The 18,046-nt window shown below is 36.2% G+C and overlaps 2 protein-coding genes across 3 annotated transcripts in view; one reads left to right on the top strand and one right to left on the bottom strand.

Annotated features, from left to right (window-relative positions):
* The first annotated feature begins 67 nt into the window (after nt 1-67).
* On the top strand, nt 68-12,181 carry LOC139132898 (uncharacterized). 2 transcript variants are annotated; one of them, XM_070699254.1, is made up of 4 exons: nt 68-196; nt 4,362-5,901; nt 7,073-7,200; nt 9,470-12,181. In XM_070699254.1, the coding sequence occupies exon 2, from the start codon at nt 5,163-5,165 to the stop codon at nt 5,838-5,840; it is 678 nt and encodes a 225-aa protein (XP_070555355.1). In that variant the 5' UTR covers nt 68-196; nt 4,362-5,162; the 3' UTR covers nt 5,841-5,901; nt 7,073-7,200; nt 9,470-12,181. The 2 variants fall into 2 exon arrangements, with proteins under 2 accessions (XP_070555355.1, XP_070555354.1); XM_070699253.1 differs by lacking the exon at nt 68-196 and having other exon boundaries at nt 5,723-5,901.
* A 2,211-nt stretch (nt 12,182-14,392) lies between these two features.
* LOC139132897 (E3 ubiquitin-protein ligase UBR5-like) overlaps nt 14,393-18,046 on the bottom strand; it is a 62,342-nt gene continuing 58,688 nt past the window's right edge. Inside the window, 2 exon segments of the mRNA XM_070699252.1 lie at nt 14,393-17,159; nt 17,703-17,788. Of these exon segments, the coding sequence (XP_070555353.1) occupies nt 16,947-17,159; nt 17,703-17,788 (299 nt within the window). The 3' untranslated portion in view covers nt 14,393-16,946.

The raw sequence follows: 18,046 nt of genomic DNA, 5'->3' as shown, positions 1-18,046 counted from the left end.
GCTAGTTGAAAGCACTTAATCAACTTTTTGACCAGCAGTTGCTTCTGTACCATATAGGTAGAAAGGTGTTCCCAAAAGGGCAAAGTTCAATGCCCTGCCCTACCATGAATGTTCCAGACTGACTCAAAATGAAACATGCGGTAAGGTCATCCGAGCTGTACCGGCGAAGGAAGATACTGTTGCCGTTTTGCCAAAGGTGAGATGTAAAGTCCAAATAATGCTGAAAGCTACCTTTTACCAAAGTAATATTATAATAACATTCAAGATTCTCCTCAGTACTGTGGTTACGCAAGACTGTCTATGGACGTCAAAGTCTCATCAGTTAGCCGCTTTACACTGCCACGTTCACAATGCATGCACGACCGTTGATTTTCAATGTCTGTCGCGGGGTCATTGGCATGATTATGGAGGTAGAAACGAGGTACACTATACCCGTTTCTACCTCCATTTAGTCCATGTTGTGTGTGTTTTTTTACCTCCTAAGTTGTACCATGTGTGCAGGCCCTTAGTTCTTCAAGGATATGAAGGTGCATAACTATAATGCAAATTTATACCATCTTTTTTTAGGGCATTATGATTATATACCGTACCATAGACACAGGGACTGTACTAGTCTGTAGTTATTTATACCCTCCAAGCTTGCATCCTCGATTTGGAATTTCATCGTTTGTGTTTTCACTTGATGTGTTCTGTACACAAACAGGAAATGTGCAGTATAGGACATATATGGGAAATAACAAAGTCTGGGCGGTATCTCTATGAAATTTGCCACAGGCATTTTCTGTCATAAGGCTTTCACACAGTGATTCAAATCTTTGTGGAAATAATAACCGGTCATCTGGGACAGGTAACTTTTAAAAGGTACATGCCCAAGTCAAGTAGTACCTATCCTAATACTGTAGTAATACACTCCACAAAGCCCAAATCATCAGAAATTTCTACTTGCTCATCAAGTTAGTAAGATTAAAAATTTCCCCCAGCTGGCTGTTTCCTTCTCAGACGCTGCTGTAGGCATGTAAGGGTGATTCACAATCTTGTGAATCTCAAAGAATTGAATTGAATTTTCAAGTTTTACCAGTAAATATTTTATATGGCAAGAGTTCCTTTACGCCCCTTCATGCCTTGAATCAAATGCAGACTTTCCTTGGAAGAAGTACATCATATACAACTTTTGGAGGGGTTTAGGGTTAGGATTAGTTTTAGGGTTAGCATACTTAAAGGAATTGTATATCCTACCCCCCTCCCAAAAAAAATGGGATGGGGACACCTTAAGATTTCCTTTTTATATTTACTGCACGACTTTAAAATTAGTTCATTTTAATACGCAGCAGATCAATAAGCAATGCATATACTTGTATGTTTGATGATATCAAGCTAAGAAAATCACTATTTACTGTTACACAGTGTGTCGCAATGTTGGCGTTCGATTCGTTGTTGTAACAGTATTATATGTGTGATTTTCAAGGGGGATAGATTTCATGGATTGCTACAGCCATACAGTCAGTCAGTGTTTTGAAGAATGTCTTCACTGCTTCACCCTAGTTTTCAATTACAAATGTCCCACGTATGTGTGATAGGTTTGTACCAGAATTTTAGCTCAATTAAATTCCTGTACAAAAATAAGGATGCCACACCATTTAACGAATAGCATTTATTACGCTTAATTGTTAAGCTTGGTGAGAAAAGGGATGAGAAGTGGGCCCAATATCCTCCAGTTTAGCCAGATTGACACCTTTAATAGTGCAGCATCTGAAGAATTTTTACACCCTTAGTTTATTGTCATTCATTATTGCCATCTCTTGTGTGTGATCAGCCCCACCCTTTCTTTTATACAAGAGAACGTCTATGCATGGACATAAACAGCGAGACATTCACGGTCTGTGCAACCTCTAAATTGTTCAACTATGCAGATTATCAAAGCTGACTGTATGGTATGTATTCATCGCTCAGGTATCTTTTTTGATCATATAAGCAGTGAAATACCTTAAATGTTGGTGATAGTTTTCCATTTGTTTATATACCTATTGAGGGAAATTGGTAAAAAAGTTGTTGATATTGGATAAATTTCCACCGCCATAACACTATTATTCAGAGTATGTTGTATTTTGATGGTGACACTTGTGACCTTGGAAAGAATTCTAGAAGAAAAAGGTGAACAGTAATATCACGTTTTGTTCATTTGCATATGTTTATTGTGTTGCCTTACGTGTATCTTTCATTGTGGATCTTGTTGATTAGACTAAGGCAGACAGATAGATGTATACTGGTGGATCATCAGACAGAGAGTTTACTGTGAACCTTTGACAATAATGTTTTAAGTGAATACAGCAAGAGATAACCACATGTATGAACAAGTAGCTATACATGTATTTTGAGTGGTAGCCCTTGGTTACCAGTTGATTACAAGGCAGGGAAACTTCAACGTTTAGTCCTTAAATAGCATAAACAGTTTTATGAAAATGCCAGAAAATCTTGACCATGTTGTATTGCTTATACAGTACAATGTGGTTTATATACTCAAACTCATAACTTTACAATGTTCTTGTGATGTAAACTGCGGCGTTGACTACTAAGGTGAGAGTGACCATCAGAACACTGCTAACACATGCTTATTTCTAGAGATATCAGTGGACAAATTACTAAGTAAATTCTGTGTTTTGCATCCCACCGAATTTCATAAAGGTATGTGATTAAAAAGCACACACACTAAATTTGACACAAAATCAATTGGACTTTATTGTACAGTGTTCTCATACAACACTCTCATTGAGTGTAACCAATGCTTCAAGAAGGTACCATGTTACATCACCACATGGTTCAGGGTGGTAATGTGACTGCTCTGAGAAGGTATACAGAGTATTGTCAATTATGTAAAATTCTGCAAGAAAAGGCAGTAGTTTTATGTCCTGGAAAAAACTCCAAAAACCTATTCACACTTGGACGCAAAAAAAAAATTACTTTCTTTTGTCTGTGGAATATTACTTGGAATATTATTTTGAGTTTCTCTGACTTATCACAATCATGCCAGTACAACTGTAATCACTCTTACAATGAGAAATCAAAATATCCACAATCTCTTTGCAAATATAAAAGCCACTAACTTTTTCCCTGGATTTGGAAGTTTTCTTTGGTAGAGTGCCTGCCAAACTGATTTCATATTGTCGCTGAAAGAGCTTTCTCTTTGACTCAAGAAGTGTTTACATGATACAAGTATTTGTATAGGGTTGATTCAAGGAAATCACAAAAAATTCCTCAATTGACTCAAAGAATACATAGAGGGCTCACTATAGGTAGCTTCCATCAGCCCGTATGAATAATAGCTACATGTACAGAGCAAAAGGGTAGGGGTCTTAGTAGTGCTGTACAGTACTCAAGGCATAAAAATATATGGTTTCTGTTAACATGCTCTCAGGGTAGGGTAGGGTAGGTCAGTCTGGAACTTTGTCTTCTTTTAATTTTTATTTGGGTGTGACCAGTTAAAAAAAGCAAAATTTGACAAAATCATGCTTGATTTAAATTGAAAATGCAAGAAAATTACGGTCAGAGGGTTTCAGTAGGTCGGATTATTGGAAACACATTTTTTATTTGGCCTGTGCGCCTGTGAGTAGTCGTGACCTTTTATATTTGCATTTAGCTGTATTAAGTAATAGCTTATTCACTGAGCGTTTTCATTCAGAAAACAAAGGATCATACGGCAAATTGAAGAAGAGTTAAACAAGAGTTTACATCACAGCTGTGACAGAATTCTGGTCCATCCCTTTGTCTGATTGATGATGTATTTTATTTGAGTAATTTTATATTTATTCCAAAATATCCTGATGTTCTCACATCCTTTTATGGTGAAATAATGATTAAACAAAATGTCCTTCAGAGCAGGAAAAAGTTTTGCTCCATTTGTTTGTGGGTTATCTTTTCCTATATTTGTAACTTCAACTACTTTGCACCTTTATTTTTAATTGGTGTAGCTTATATATAAACCAGCCCCACTGAAAATAGTCTCCTTTTGTTTCTTACTGGCAGATATGTCAAACAAAAAGGAGACAGTAGGTCAAAGAAGTCAAATTGTAATAGAGAACAGACGTACTTATGTTGAATGTTGTATTGCTTGCCCATTGTCTGTTCACAAGTGTTTATACTTGTAAATTATAACTGGTACAGTTCCTGTACATTATGTTCTCATTTCAGTGTAAAATTTTTTGAATATAAATGTCATCTTTTTTTATTTACTAATACAAGCCATAATGTACATTTACCATAGAGAACTGAAAACCTTTAATGGCTTTGTTTTATGCCTCAGGACTCACTTTGACTGTATACGCTGTGTGTTAATTAAGCCTTGTTTATTCTTGTCTTCTTTTCAGGATTGATATACATGTAAGGCTTTCCATGCTGTGAAATTGAGGCAGGCTTTGGGGATGACAGCTCATGTTCTGTGATGTGTTAGAAGCCAACATGGTGCATGACCTGTGGTGAAGCACATGTGCACACGTGGACAGTTGGTGGGGATATTTGAAGTGGAAAACAGCTTGCACTGATTGTTTGGATAATTAAGCTGCACTTTGTTCACCACACCATTGTGCTGTCTATGATTTTTCCGTCATTGTGGCAGTGAGTACATGCTTATATGGGACGGTGCAGTTTGATATGGCTATGGAAGGAGTGGCCTTGCAGAACATTGAAGTTAACCTCACACAGTGTACGGGTACACATTGCTGTTAACTGCACTGAAATTTCCGTTACACTTGCTGAATCACTGTGCCGTGTAAAAGACAACATTGCCAAATAGTTGATGACCAGTCACACAAGCTAAGGACCATTGTTGGAAATTGAATTTGGTTCCTATGTGTTCCCTGTAAGAGTCTGACTTCATCAATTTATGATCCGTTGTAATTGCAGTCTCTATGTTAACATCGATGCAATGTCTTGCACACCTGTTTGTTCTGAAGTTCTGCATGTTATATTGTGATGAAACAGGAAGACAAAACTGAAAACAGTTTCAGTAATTGTGTACATTACATACAGTGACAGAGTGTTAAATTGTCTCTTGAACTTGCTATAAAATTGGTTTATTCCCAGCATCATCTAAAATTCACTGCCAAATTCTGTATTTTTGTGCCAACATCATTTGAGTATATAATTTGCCGACTTTCCAAATTTCCACAATGGCAGAAAGTACCCACTACAAGGAAAACTCTGACCAGTTTCAGCGCTGGGCCAGCAAGCAGACAAAATTGCATCTGACTAATGGGTCAGAGACAAGCATTCTGACTGGAGAGCTGCCGTCTCACGCAGGTTACAAGGAACCAACCATCGCCCAACTGACCCTGTTTCTGTTATGGCTTACTGTGATTATTCTCTGGCTATTGCGTGTGCCGTTCAGAAAGACACAGGCAACAAAAGGAGAGGAACAGGATGTCGAAGCGCAGACAAACGGTCCTGTGAGAATAAATCATGACAAGTCAACAAATTCATCGGAAATTTCTAAGGAAGGAAAAGAGACCTCTATGAATGGGCCGGTTCTGGAAAAGATTGAAAAAGCAATAATTAATGCAGAAAAGGAAAACGTGGAAATGGAGCAGGAAAATATATCTGCAAAAAACTTGACAGAAAAAGATGAAAGTAAACCAGAGAAAAAAGCTGAAGACAGTAAGAATAAGAATGCCAGCAAAGAGAGAGCAGCATTTACGTCTTTTAAACCGCCACCTAGCTTTGATCAGTTTCTGTACTATCTCATCATCTTTGGTGGTATCATGTTCTACTTCTATCTGTGTGACTATCAGCACATATTCCGGCAGGAGAGCGGATCTATTCCAGGGATCTCTTTCTGTTCCTGCTATTAATTCTGTGCCTGGTGACTACTGGGTTCACCATCCAGACGACTGTGGACAAACTGATCAACAGGTAAGCGAAGACTTTTACACCTGAGTGATTTGTTTCAAATGAAATATAAACTTACAATTTTATTTGTAAGTCAAACTGTTTACCTTTGCTACCATTCACTGTCATCATTTCCACACAAGAGCCAATGAAACAAAAACAGTGAAGGAGAAATTTGTTTAAAATTTATTTTCATCACCAATGTCTAGCAGTAAATTACGATTACTTTTCATGGCTAATAATTTTAAACATATTACAACACATAAAAGTTTATAGTCTACGTGTAGCTGTATTTCTTCATTGCTTTTTGTACAAAAGTGTAATAGTTAAAAATATAACAAAAATACATAAAATATTAGCTTTTACAATATGACTGGATTGTTATAAACAGGCAGCTTGTCAAATAAATTTGTCCACAATTGAATATTATCATAACCATAATAACTATGGTCTGTATGACGTGATATCTGACAGTGCAATAAATCTCTCCACATCCATTGTGTTGAAAGCTGTCCACTCTGTTTTACTCTGTGGATGTCCATGGCAGAGGTGTACCAATATTTGACAGTGACACTACTTTTGTAAAGTCCTATTTATTATTATATTATCATGCCCTGCCCGTTGCATTTTGATTGGTCGAGCTGAACCATGTGACTGACCACAAATTAACAGTAATGGTCTGTTTACATGCCTGTGAATATGAATAATAAGATTAACAACTCAAAGTATCGTAACTTTGCAGCTAAAACGTAAATCATAATCAATCACAAAATAAAATGGAGCACTTGTGAGCCAAGTGAGATACTTTTTTCTGAAAACATCTCATCTCATTTTGCCAAATTTTTACAGGATAGGAAAGCCAAAATTAACAGGCTCGGCAAGCCTTGCCCATTAATTTTTTGCTTTCCTCTCGCCCTTGCCCATAAATAAACGTTCATGGTCAGCGCATCGCCCATTATTTCTATAATGATGTGCAGGCTTGTAATATAGAGAATGCATAATTTTTAGGACAGACCTTACTGGTTAAGAACATGAAAAACCTCATGAAAAATTTACGTAGCTTTTACATGTAGTATTTGAAGGACTCAAGTTCAAGTACAAAAATCTGTGGACAAGGATTTCAGAAGTCCTAAATACACCAAACTGTTGATATCAGGACTTTTGCAGTACTTTATTCATGTATTTGTTTCCATAGAGACCAAACTGAAGAGTGGCGTGGTTGGATGCAAGTTATGTTTGTTTGGTATCACTACTTTGCTGCCAAGGAAACCTATAATTACATCCGCATTTTCATCGCCTGTTATGTATGGATGACTGGTTTTGGTAAGTGGTATTGTCTGTGCATTGATTTCTCAGATTATGAAACTGAATCAGAGCATATGTGCCCCTGTAATTCACCAGTTCAGTTTTAGTTTATACTGTGAAGGAAACACTTGTGCACTGGCCAGGTTGTTTCTGACTGCTTTGCTTTGATCACCAGTGACAAACCAGTACATACCGGTATGAATTTATCATAAAAATGTTAAAAGAATTGGAGTTACAATGTGTTTATAGAAATTATGCATCTTAAAGTAAACTGTTCTTCTTTGTGAACAGTGCATCCATCGTCTAATATTAATTTTACATATCAAGTAATGTGGTTGGAAAATGTAAACTACCATATTTTGTTTGTGTTATTGGGAAAATTGCAAAGTGAATGGTTGATGTGTTCCAGTCTTGTATCACAGTCCCTCCATCCCTCCATGTGATAGAGAGACTGTGCTACAGTAAATGCACAATTGTTACGCTTTTGAGCCAATTGTCATACCAGTGCTTCTGCCTAAAACGCTATAGAGGAATTTGAGAATCAAGTGCAACATATTCAGCTGTTGATTGATTCTCACTTTGAACAGCAAACAGAATCAAAGCAAAGATAACACAATGATCGTCCAGTGAAATTGTATGTTTGAATTCTGTAGCGGATCATTTTACCCTGTGTGCACAGAGAATACTATGGAATGGAAATGTAATCCTATAGATGTCTTTATTCAGTTTTATTTTATGAGCTGTAACAGATGTGCATGTATTCAGTTTGAGATCTAAGGCTGATGTTGGTAACATACTCTGATTGTTACAAAACCTTGGATGGTGATGATGCTGCGTAATGTTGATGACCTTAAATAAAGATAGTAATACCAAAACTGAATACAATGATTCAAAATAATTTGAAGATTGCCATCAGTGTTGTAAAATGAAATTTTGAGGATGTATTGCACTGCACCTGCATTGTCAGTGGTAACTTTGTAGCAAATAATGGTGAAGTTAAAGAAGCATATTGCTGTTATCATAATGAAAGGAGAATTTAACTTTACGATGGATTTAAGTCAGTTCACAAATTCCTCTGGAGGGGGATTCCGACTGGGGGGATTTGAAAATATCAAGGGTAATTTTTTTTTTTTTTGGGGGGGGGGGGGTATTTGAAGGGATTTGGAGACTTATTGGGGGTATACTCAAAACAAAACTGTCTCTGATTGATATGAAATATGTGTTGGGTTGTTTCTGAAATGAAAGTAACAAAATGTAAATTGTATAAATTGTAAAAAAAACCACATTCTGTATTTTGCATATATTGTTAAAGACACATACAAAAACATACAGGTACTTTCTCACACCCATAGGCATCAACCCACATCACATGGAACTGCTCCAGCCTCTTTGTTCTGTGTGTCTATAGAGCCGTACAAAGATTACAGTGAGTCGCTTGTTCCAATGCACAATATTTAGGATTTATGATACAGCCCATTCACAACTTTTGCAGCATTCTCAAGCAGATTCCCCCTCCCCCCCCCCCCCCACCCCACGAGGTGTTTGTGATTGCAGCCTGAATTCAATCCAAAACAAAACCTTGTAACATGATGGTGTGCATTAATTAAAAAAGTCTAGGCACGTTGAACGGCTGGTGTAATGTTGCATGGTTTCAGACAGCTCATTTGTAGCTACTACAGACTATAGAACTTTATAGAAGCTTTCAAGATGGGTATCCGTCTGGTGTCTGTATGTGTGCATGTATGTATGTCTGTATATCCATTTGTAAGATGTCCGACCACTCAGATATTTTGAGAACGGCAGCACTTACAGACTTTATATTTGATGTAGATGCAGTGTAAGATAATGGTGAACGGTCTTTTTTTTGTTTTTATGAATTTGTTGAAAATATCCATATTAGCAAAAAAAAATTTTGGTAAAAAATCTTCTTCATAACTGCTGGTTAGCAGACAGCTTTGATATTATGTGTGCAGCTTCCCAAGGACGGCTTTATTCAGATTTGTTCAAATTGTAATGAAATATGCAAGTGTGTGTTTTTAAAATCTGCTGGAATTCATTCCTTTGAAAATGACTTCCTTTTTTCACCACCATTTTCCTTTTAAAAAATAATGAGGAAAACAAAATATAATGAATTTAAACTCTTTAGAAAACTGATTCAGTCAAAGTCAGCATTCTCTGCATATAGAAATTCTACTGTCAATGGCATCAGTTAAGTTTCATCTGATAAACATTCTATTCAACATTACGGAATGTAATTTTGACAAATCTCAAAATCTGTTTCTTTCAGGTAACTTCTCGTTCTTCTGGATTAGGAAGGACTTCACTTTCTGGAGGATGTTGAAGATGTTATGGAGGCTGAATTTCTTGGTCATCGTTGTTGCCACGGTGACCAACAATGAGTACATGCTGTATTACATATGTGCCATGCATACTTACTGGTTTTTCTCTGTGTATGCCTTTATGCGCATTCTGAACTCATGGAACACGGATCCCAAGAAGATAGCTATCAAGTTTGCAGCCTATTTCATTATTAATTTAATCATTTTTGACATCCCAGGAGTTGGCAAGGTTGTGTTCTGGCCGCTCATGTTTATTTTGTCCTACAAGGGATCCTCACATGAATGGCTGTTTAGAGCTGGGCTTGACCATTATGCTACCATAATTGGTATGCTGTGTGCGTACAACTATCCACGTTATGAGAAATTCATGAAGTGGCTTGAGAGAAAAGAAGACCCAAATCACTATAAACTTGGCCTTGTCATCAAATTCATAATAGGAATTGTTTTCTCTATTGTTGTTTTCATTTGGCATTGGTCGATAATGTGGAAAGACAAATACAGCTATAACAGAATTCACCCGTACACCTCTTTCATTCCAATACTAGCTTTCCTGTACTTCCGTAACCTCTTCCCTATCCTACGCTCACATTACGTCGGCCTCTTAGCCTGGCTTGGTAAGATCACACTAGAAACCTACATATCACAGTTACATGTATACATGCAGAGTGGTGCCAAAGAGTTGATAGTTTATATCCCAGGGTACCCTTTGATGAACTTTGCCCTTGCCACTGCCATCTACCTCTTCATAGCACACCGACTGTTCCACTTAACCACAGAATTCAGTGCCTATTTACTACCCCAGGATATGAAGAAAGTAGGAATGAATTTTGTGATTGCTCTTCTACTGTTTAGTTTCTATGCACTTCTCAGCCTCTGTCTCCGACAACTTAGAATTGTGTAATGTATTGCCTATTTTAGCCTTCAATGCACACTTTAAGTTTTTAAGTTTCCTTGTGATTGCTGATGTTATTTTGGCCTTGTGATTTGTAAGTTTGTTTGGCCGGACTGACTTTTTAGTGCAAGACTTTTTAGGTTATATGAATTCTATCAAATGTGTAAGTATAATCAGAGAATTCTAGAGAAGGCAGAGTAATGAAGAAATGCTAATTCTTTTTTGCGATTAATTTGAATTTTACTGTCAAGCATTAATGACTATAAAAAGAATGTAATAGTTTGATAATTGTATTTTTTTCTTTGAAAACATATAATGAGCTATAAACACAGGATAATATACTCTTCAAGAGACTATTTTTTCCAGTTTTGTTTCCCGGTGTCAGGTGCTTGCTAATACAGAAATTGGAATTCAAACAGTTTAAAAATATTTAGTTTTTCTTATTGCTGATGAGGAAATATTGAAATATTTGGATGATGTATCCATGGAGTCTGTATTTGTTTTAGGTTCTCTAATGTCTTAAATATACTGTACAATTATTAATGATGCTTTATAGCCTTTGTCAGTGACCGTGAAATATTTTAATTCATTGAGAAAAGAATACTGTTCTTCAGTATTTGGTCACCAATTTGTGAAACTTGAAATGAATTCCATAGATGGTTCAAAATATAAGATCCCTGTAAATGAACATTTTGTTCTGCACCCAGGTGGCAATGCTATCGTCAGTCTCTTTCTATGTAGCCTGGTGAATGTGTTGGGAAATTGTGTTTTGTAAAATCAAAAAGTATTGTGGTTTTTAAGATAGGAAAAACCTTTACTCAAACCTTTCTCAAGGAAACTTTAAACCATTTTCTTTCTAGATAAAGAGTGAAGATCAGGTTTCACTGTGTAGCTTTTGGTGCTGGAGAAACAAATTACTTAACATTTACAGATATTGAAATTCAAAATGGGTGCCATCCTTGTGTTGACTCTGTGGGGAAAGCTTAAATTTTACGTTTTTCATCAAAAAAAAGCAAAAACAGTGAAAACATTTACTTGATGATCGTCAAAATGAGTGCACACAATTAGTAGACCAGAAAAGTATAATTGTAAAAATATCTAAACCCAAGGCACCTCCTACTTAAATACATTATTTGTTACATAGATCAGTATGATTATTTCATAGACTGGCTACAATTAATTGGTTTGATCTTTAATATTTATGAAGCTATTGATGAATGTTAATAACTAGGCAAAGCATTCTGGGTAATGGGCAACAAGCATGCATTTTTTGTCGATCAGTCTGACATGCTGTCAGTGCATATTGTAGTATTTCAATACAGATGTAAGTGAATGAAATTACAAAGTTGGTCTACAAAAGTAAGATTGACAATATTGTGTTGTGTTCATTTGAAAGACATGATACACTTCAAACAGTATGTATGGTTATAAACAGGTGACTACTGGTACATTGCATCTATCTACACTCCTTTGTTAACTTGGCAATAAATTGTGTAACTGTTTTTATTTCTGACATAATATACTATATTTACCCAAGAATGTATATGCTTTATTTCTGTTTGGGACTTATTTTGACTTTAACAATTGAAAACACATGAAATGAAGTACAGATATTGTATCTGCATATAATTATTGACAAATTTTTTAGACAGTTCTTTATCTTAAGTCAGCAGATGACGATTTACCAGAGTATGAAATCAGGGAGCATTTCTGAGCATTTTGTTTTCCAGTGATTTCTCTAATGAATAAATCACATATCAAGATTGGGAAAAAAATAGTGTTGTATAGATTTTGTGAGCATGACAGTATGGGTGGGGTGAGTGAATGGTCTTTTCAAGAACCGGTATTTCTTCAATCATTGTTGCATGTACATGTCATCAGAAGAAACCATTGCTGGTGATGTGTCATACAAATGTATTTAATTTCTGGATGATCATGAATGTGGATGATCATGAGAAACATTGTAATATGGCAATAGTTGTGGCTGATTTTGTGTTAGTTTCACCTTTTCACTCCTAATTCCCTGTAAACAGGTCCACACTCAGTATCGATAATCATTGGTTTGGGCCAAACCATGCCGGTGAAAGGTGATTAAAAACTGGCAAAAGTGGAAGATGCTTTTTGTGACTGGTGTTTTAATCAAGAACCATTATAATTTATTGCATTGAATTCTCAACCATGTGTCATAGACACCATTACGTTCACTGAATTGATAGATGTTTCCCAATGTAAAGCAAAAGTTCACAAATAATTTTTTCAAACTAATGAGAATCATCCTCATTACTATCTGCAATGTAAGTGAGCGGTGTTCATAATATTCTCAATATTAGAACTTTAAAGACGGATTCTCGTAAGTAATTAAGAGAAAATTTCAAGTGAAAAGCAAAACTTTAAAACCCTCTGTATCTGCTGTTAGTTATCACATTGCTGACTTGCTGAGTGTAATTGATATTCATGTAATCCTGCCGTTTGATTGTCAATTGTTACATTCAATTACCGTTGTTTATGGAAAAATTCCACCCACCTGTTGACATTAACGATCATTATTAGGTATTCTAAATTCAATTTTATAACTTTTCAAATTAAAATCAAAGCCAATCTTGATATTTTCCACATCAATTACACAGAGTACTTCCAGGAAACAAAACCTGTCGATGTCTATTTCATGGACATTTTGTACAGCCCAGCAAAGAAAGACCAAATTAAAGAGATTAAATTCTTGTGTGACATTTCTGATTTGAGATGAACACCATTATTTGCCACTGTCAAAATGTAGATGAGAATTATAAATTCAGCTATATTCTTGTCCAATATATCCAATTCATGTGTGAATGCGGGTATGATCCGTATATTTTGAAACAATTTGTACGGATCAATAATGTAATTATATCAGGTGTCTCCATGCTGGCTTTATTTATATGATTACTGAAAACATATTTCATATGTAGAATAACACTAAAGGAATAAGGGGTGACAAGCTGAAGATGAACATTTACAGAAATTATGAGGGAAGCAAAAATTAACAGGCAAGGCATAGCAAAGCATATAAAAGTGGTTTCCCTAGCCTATAAATGTTAATTGTCACCAAGGATCCCTTTTAATATTCCTCGTGATCAATACTTACAACAGGAAATCACCAGTTTTATGAAGATTTTGTGTGCAAGAGACTGGTTTGCCCTTGAACAAGGACAAGCATATGTGCAATGCAAAACCATGGATTAGTTTGCTCACAGTGCATGGTACTTGGTAACATTTAAATTAGTTCACAGAGGTCGTCTGCATTTGTACAAGTAGCCAATGAAATACTGAGATCTTGTCAGATTCAGTGTTGATGTCATGTAGTATGGTAAAATGGTAAAAGTACTCTCTTGGCTTCATTGTACTTGCTGTACACAGAGAAGAGCCGATATGCATCATCTGTTCCAGCTTTGATATGGTGAATGTATGGAAAATCCTTTACTTATTTTTGAAAACATGATTCACAGGTATTATGTACCGTCTGCGTAGGAGATTAAATGAATCCCAATTTATGCTTTAGTTTTTACTCTCAGAATTAAAGGATTAAGTTTCATCGTTATATATGCAGACCAGGAATGTCGAAGTCTTAATAATCAGTAACGCGACCCCAATGACAAATGAAGGTAATATCTCACATTATTGGCACGCAAGGGAGAATACACAATTACTCTAATTCTTGGACAATGGTGGCTATTTTTCAAATTTTTGATATTGCCTGGCCTTTTTCCATGTATGGAAGACTTTTGCTGGCATTATCATGAAGGATTCTCTCTCCACTTTCTACACAACTGTCATTGTCAGAATTTGGAAAGGTAGTAAAGTTGCGGCACCTTACAGCCGCACAGGATTTTTGGTTTCAAAATCACAGATGGATGAATAGCTGAGGTCCATATACATGTAGCATCAACAGGGCTTTGTGCAGACAGCAAAGGGAGAAATAAATATCAGATGAGTTCTGCTGTAAATTTAACGTCATGTGTGTCCTTTTTATTTCCCATCACATGTACACATCACAATAGAAATAAGCCCATTGCACATTTCTTACAAAGTAACAAAATAGAGAAAAAATTTCATCCTCTTCGAGGAGAAATAAGTTACATGGCAAATAAGCATGCTACGTGTAATACTGAAGGGAACATGTACGCTCTTTGTGTTTGGTAGTGGCCAAGTGCACCAGTGCCACCCTGTGGGAAAAGATTTTTTTTCATTTGTGATCAATAAATTTCTTGGCAAGAGCAGGAATTGAAAGAATTTGAATCAGGAAACAACATGTTCTCTCATCATTGGAAGGGATTTTAATTTGTGACACCAATGTTAATATCTGCAATAACAATGTGTCAATACAAAAAAACAGTGGCCATTTCAATAATTACAGGGGTGTTACAGTAACAGAAATAAATAAATTTTACAGTGAAGATGTTGATTGAAATTTTGAAGTCTACTTCACCAGATACTGAATTTCTTCCAGTTCTCACTACTCACACTGGCTGGCAATGAATCAATCAATCCGTAACTCATATTTCTTAACTGCCATTCACCGTTTTGTACATACTTGAAATATTTGGTATACAGTATGGCTAATCGTTTCACCATGAAATTTGGGTACAGCCTTACCATGTCACCCTCCCCCGATTCCCTGTAAACAGGTCCAAACTCACCATTGATAACAATGGGTTTGGACCAAACCATGGTGGTTCAAGGGTTAATATTTTTAATCTGGGGTGAACAGTAGTCTTTAATCCTCTTTCTACCAGGCTCTATAGACAAATCATAGAAACAAATACCATTTGGGAGAGAGAGGATTAATGATGGTGGTGCCACATTGATGTGTTATCACTGAAACATGTATTTGCAGAGATTTCACACAGGCACTGAAAACTAGGTGTTTTGACTGAGCCCTGAATTATTTATCAGCTTTTTTGCATATTTAGTTCAGGAAATAAACCCATTATAGGTACCGGTATATACTAATAGTTTCATTTACTCAAACCTCATGTCTCTGTAATTTACATTTGATGGTGAAGTAGACTATCCCACTATAGACATGAGTATCAGACACTGCCCTCACACAGTATTCCCATAGGAACATGGTGCACTACCAATATTATGCACAAAGTTATCTCCGGTATAAAAAAGTACATGCATTTGGTACAGGCCTGACACAAAGACATTTTCAGATCGAGATTGGAGATTTATTTTGGCTGATGAAGCTGCATTCACGTACAAATGCACTCAGTTACATAAATACTGTAATAAAAAAGCTTAAAAAGCAATACTGCATGTACATCTATTTGCAACATTTTGTATGAACTGTATAAAGACTACTTTGCCTACAACAAAATTCGCATTCTGTTGGAAAAAAGATTCCTTGTGTATGACGAACAGTTTCCATCACATTAATATTTATATTCCAAATTTGGAACTACACTCCAGTTTGTAGTGTCTAATATTCAATGCGGAGTACAGGACAGTACAGCATAACCTAATTTAGAATTAACTGTACAAGATGTGCGTGAAGTTTAAGTTTTCAAGTTGACTCAATCAATGGATGAACACTTCAGCACAACTGAGAAAAAAACTCTATTCATTACAATGGAGCTTTCATGGTTTCCAGTATGAGGGCATTGACCTTTGACCTGACATCTCTCTGTAAAAAATTGACTAAACCTCTACAGAGAAGCCAAAACACTGGTAGAGGAGTCTTGCAGTGAACCAATGGGAGATCAAAGTAGCTGAATGAGGAAAACTAAGTCAAATTTTCCAATGTGATGCCACAGTCATTTGTTTGATTGCTGTAGCATGGGTTTTCATAACAGAGAGAGATCTTTTGAAAATAGACATCTGCTTATTATCAGAATGTGACTCATTTTTAAGTATTGATGAGTTGATAATGTACTTTAAGAAAAGACAAATGCAAATGTTAGTAGCCTAGAAAACAACTTACAGCTATTACCTTCAAGGTTTAGTTTCCCTACTCAGTGTGTCCATTTGTGAGTTTCCAAATGACTCTGTGCCTTCCAATGTATTCCTGGGATACCCTTAAATAATATTCATCTACTAATGCCAGGAAACTATGGAAACACATGACCACTCAGTGGTTCCGGATATGTCTACATATTTGTTCAACTTGTTGTACACGTGATAGAAATATCATCAGGTACAGAAATTTGTCATCCTCATCAAACCTATGTATTTCATCCATCCACACATAAAACCAATGAAAAATCACACAATTTTTTTCAGAATTGTTTGGTTGTCATAATTGGTCAGTAATGTAAGTACTTCTCTTGATTCATTGTAAAAGTCATCAAATAGTTTTAAAATTCTTCATTTTCTTGATTCCATCGATTTTTACTGCAAAAAAACCTAGCAAATCCTTGTACAGACCTATTAAAATCACTTCAATTTCTAGGAGTCCCTGGTATCTGAGAGTCATTTAAACTAAACTCTCACTTTCTGTCTGAAAACTGATCTCAGACTTGGGCAGCAAGTCATAGTGTGTGAGGCATTGTGAATCACACAAATCCAAATGTCTTTGTCTTGATGGCAGTCATCAGCTTGACTTTCAAAATTGCTTTGGAGGAGTAAAGTGGGATGTAGAGGCGTGAGATGCAGGTGTTGGCCGTAGGTAGGTGATCATCATCCGGTGGGCGTACTGTGATGGTGGGCATTGGTTGGAAACCCTCCTCACTAGCTGGAACATTGGGGCTGGATGTCCAGAAATACACCTGTCAATCACAAAACAAGACATGTTTATGAAATTTTTTCTTAAAAGAAACACATGATGGGTGCACAGTTAATGACACTGGCTATCAAACATTAGTGCTGATTGCACATACAAAATTTCAAATTTAAAGGTCAACCTTTCCTGTACAAAACAATGTGGTAACTACAAGTGAGACTTTGTAATGAAATGTACAGACCTGACATGAATAAATTAAAGAAAAAGCAAAGGACAAGCTTTACAACAAAGTACAAAATGTTACGTGTACCAAACTGATAATATGCTATCATCCATCAGACAACACAGGAAAGAATTGTAGCTGTGGTTTTCTACATCATCGACATTTGAATCAGAAATCATACATATTGTTTGGAGTATTCACAGAAAATTGTTGACAGCTATAAAACATTTTGACTCATTTCCAAAATGCATAATTTTTTTGCTCATGTGTCACTGATGTATATGGCAATCGACGCTACAGAAGCAAAACAACCTATCATCCATTTCACAGTGAATGTGTTTGGGCATGTTGAGTATTGTCACTCACCAAATCTTGCCTCTCTGTGTTGCTCATTTTTTCGACGATGGACCAAAACCAACGTTTGAACTTCTGCAATTTCTCTGATGTGTCACCTGCAACACAGCAAATCAAATGTCATGTGAGATATAACACAGAGTGGCCAGCCAGGACGTGCTAAATGTGCTAACTCTATCAGTAGATTTTCAAAATGATAGCACATGCAATTTATTGCATTCCTTTGACACATGTCTTCTTTCTCATCAACCCTTTCATCTCAATGGTTTAGCCCAATTGCAATGTTTTCCATGACAATGTTGGACCTCAACACAGAACAATAGGGGTGAAAACGCTAAACAAGATCTAAAGAGCTA

The sequence above is a fragment of the Ptychodera flava genome, chromosome 5, assembly GCF_041260155.1.
Source record: "Ptychodera flava strain L36383 chromosome 5, AS_Pfla_20210202, whole genome shotgun sequence".
NCBI lineage: Eukaryota > Metazoa > Hemichordata > Enteropneusta > Ptychoderidae > Ptychodera > Ptychodera flava.
The sequence above is the reverse complement of the archived record's forward strand: the minus strand, read 5'-3'. Positions and strand labels throughout refer to the sequence as shown.

Bases quoted from the DNA above. Each gene is read 5' to 3' on its own strand.
- LOC139132898 (XM_070699253.1), top strand. From the start codon at position 7,101: ATGCAAGTTATGTTTGTTTGGTATCACTACTTTGCTGCCAAGGAAACC. The intron at 7,201-9,469 runs GTAAGTGGTATT...TGTTTCTTTCAG, and splicing joins TGTATGGATGACTGGTTTTG to GTAACTTCTCGTTCTTCTGG.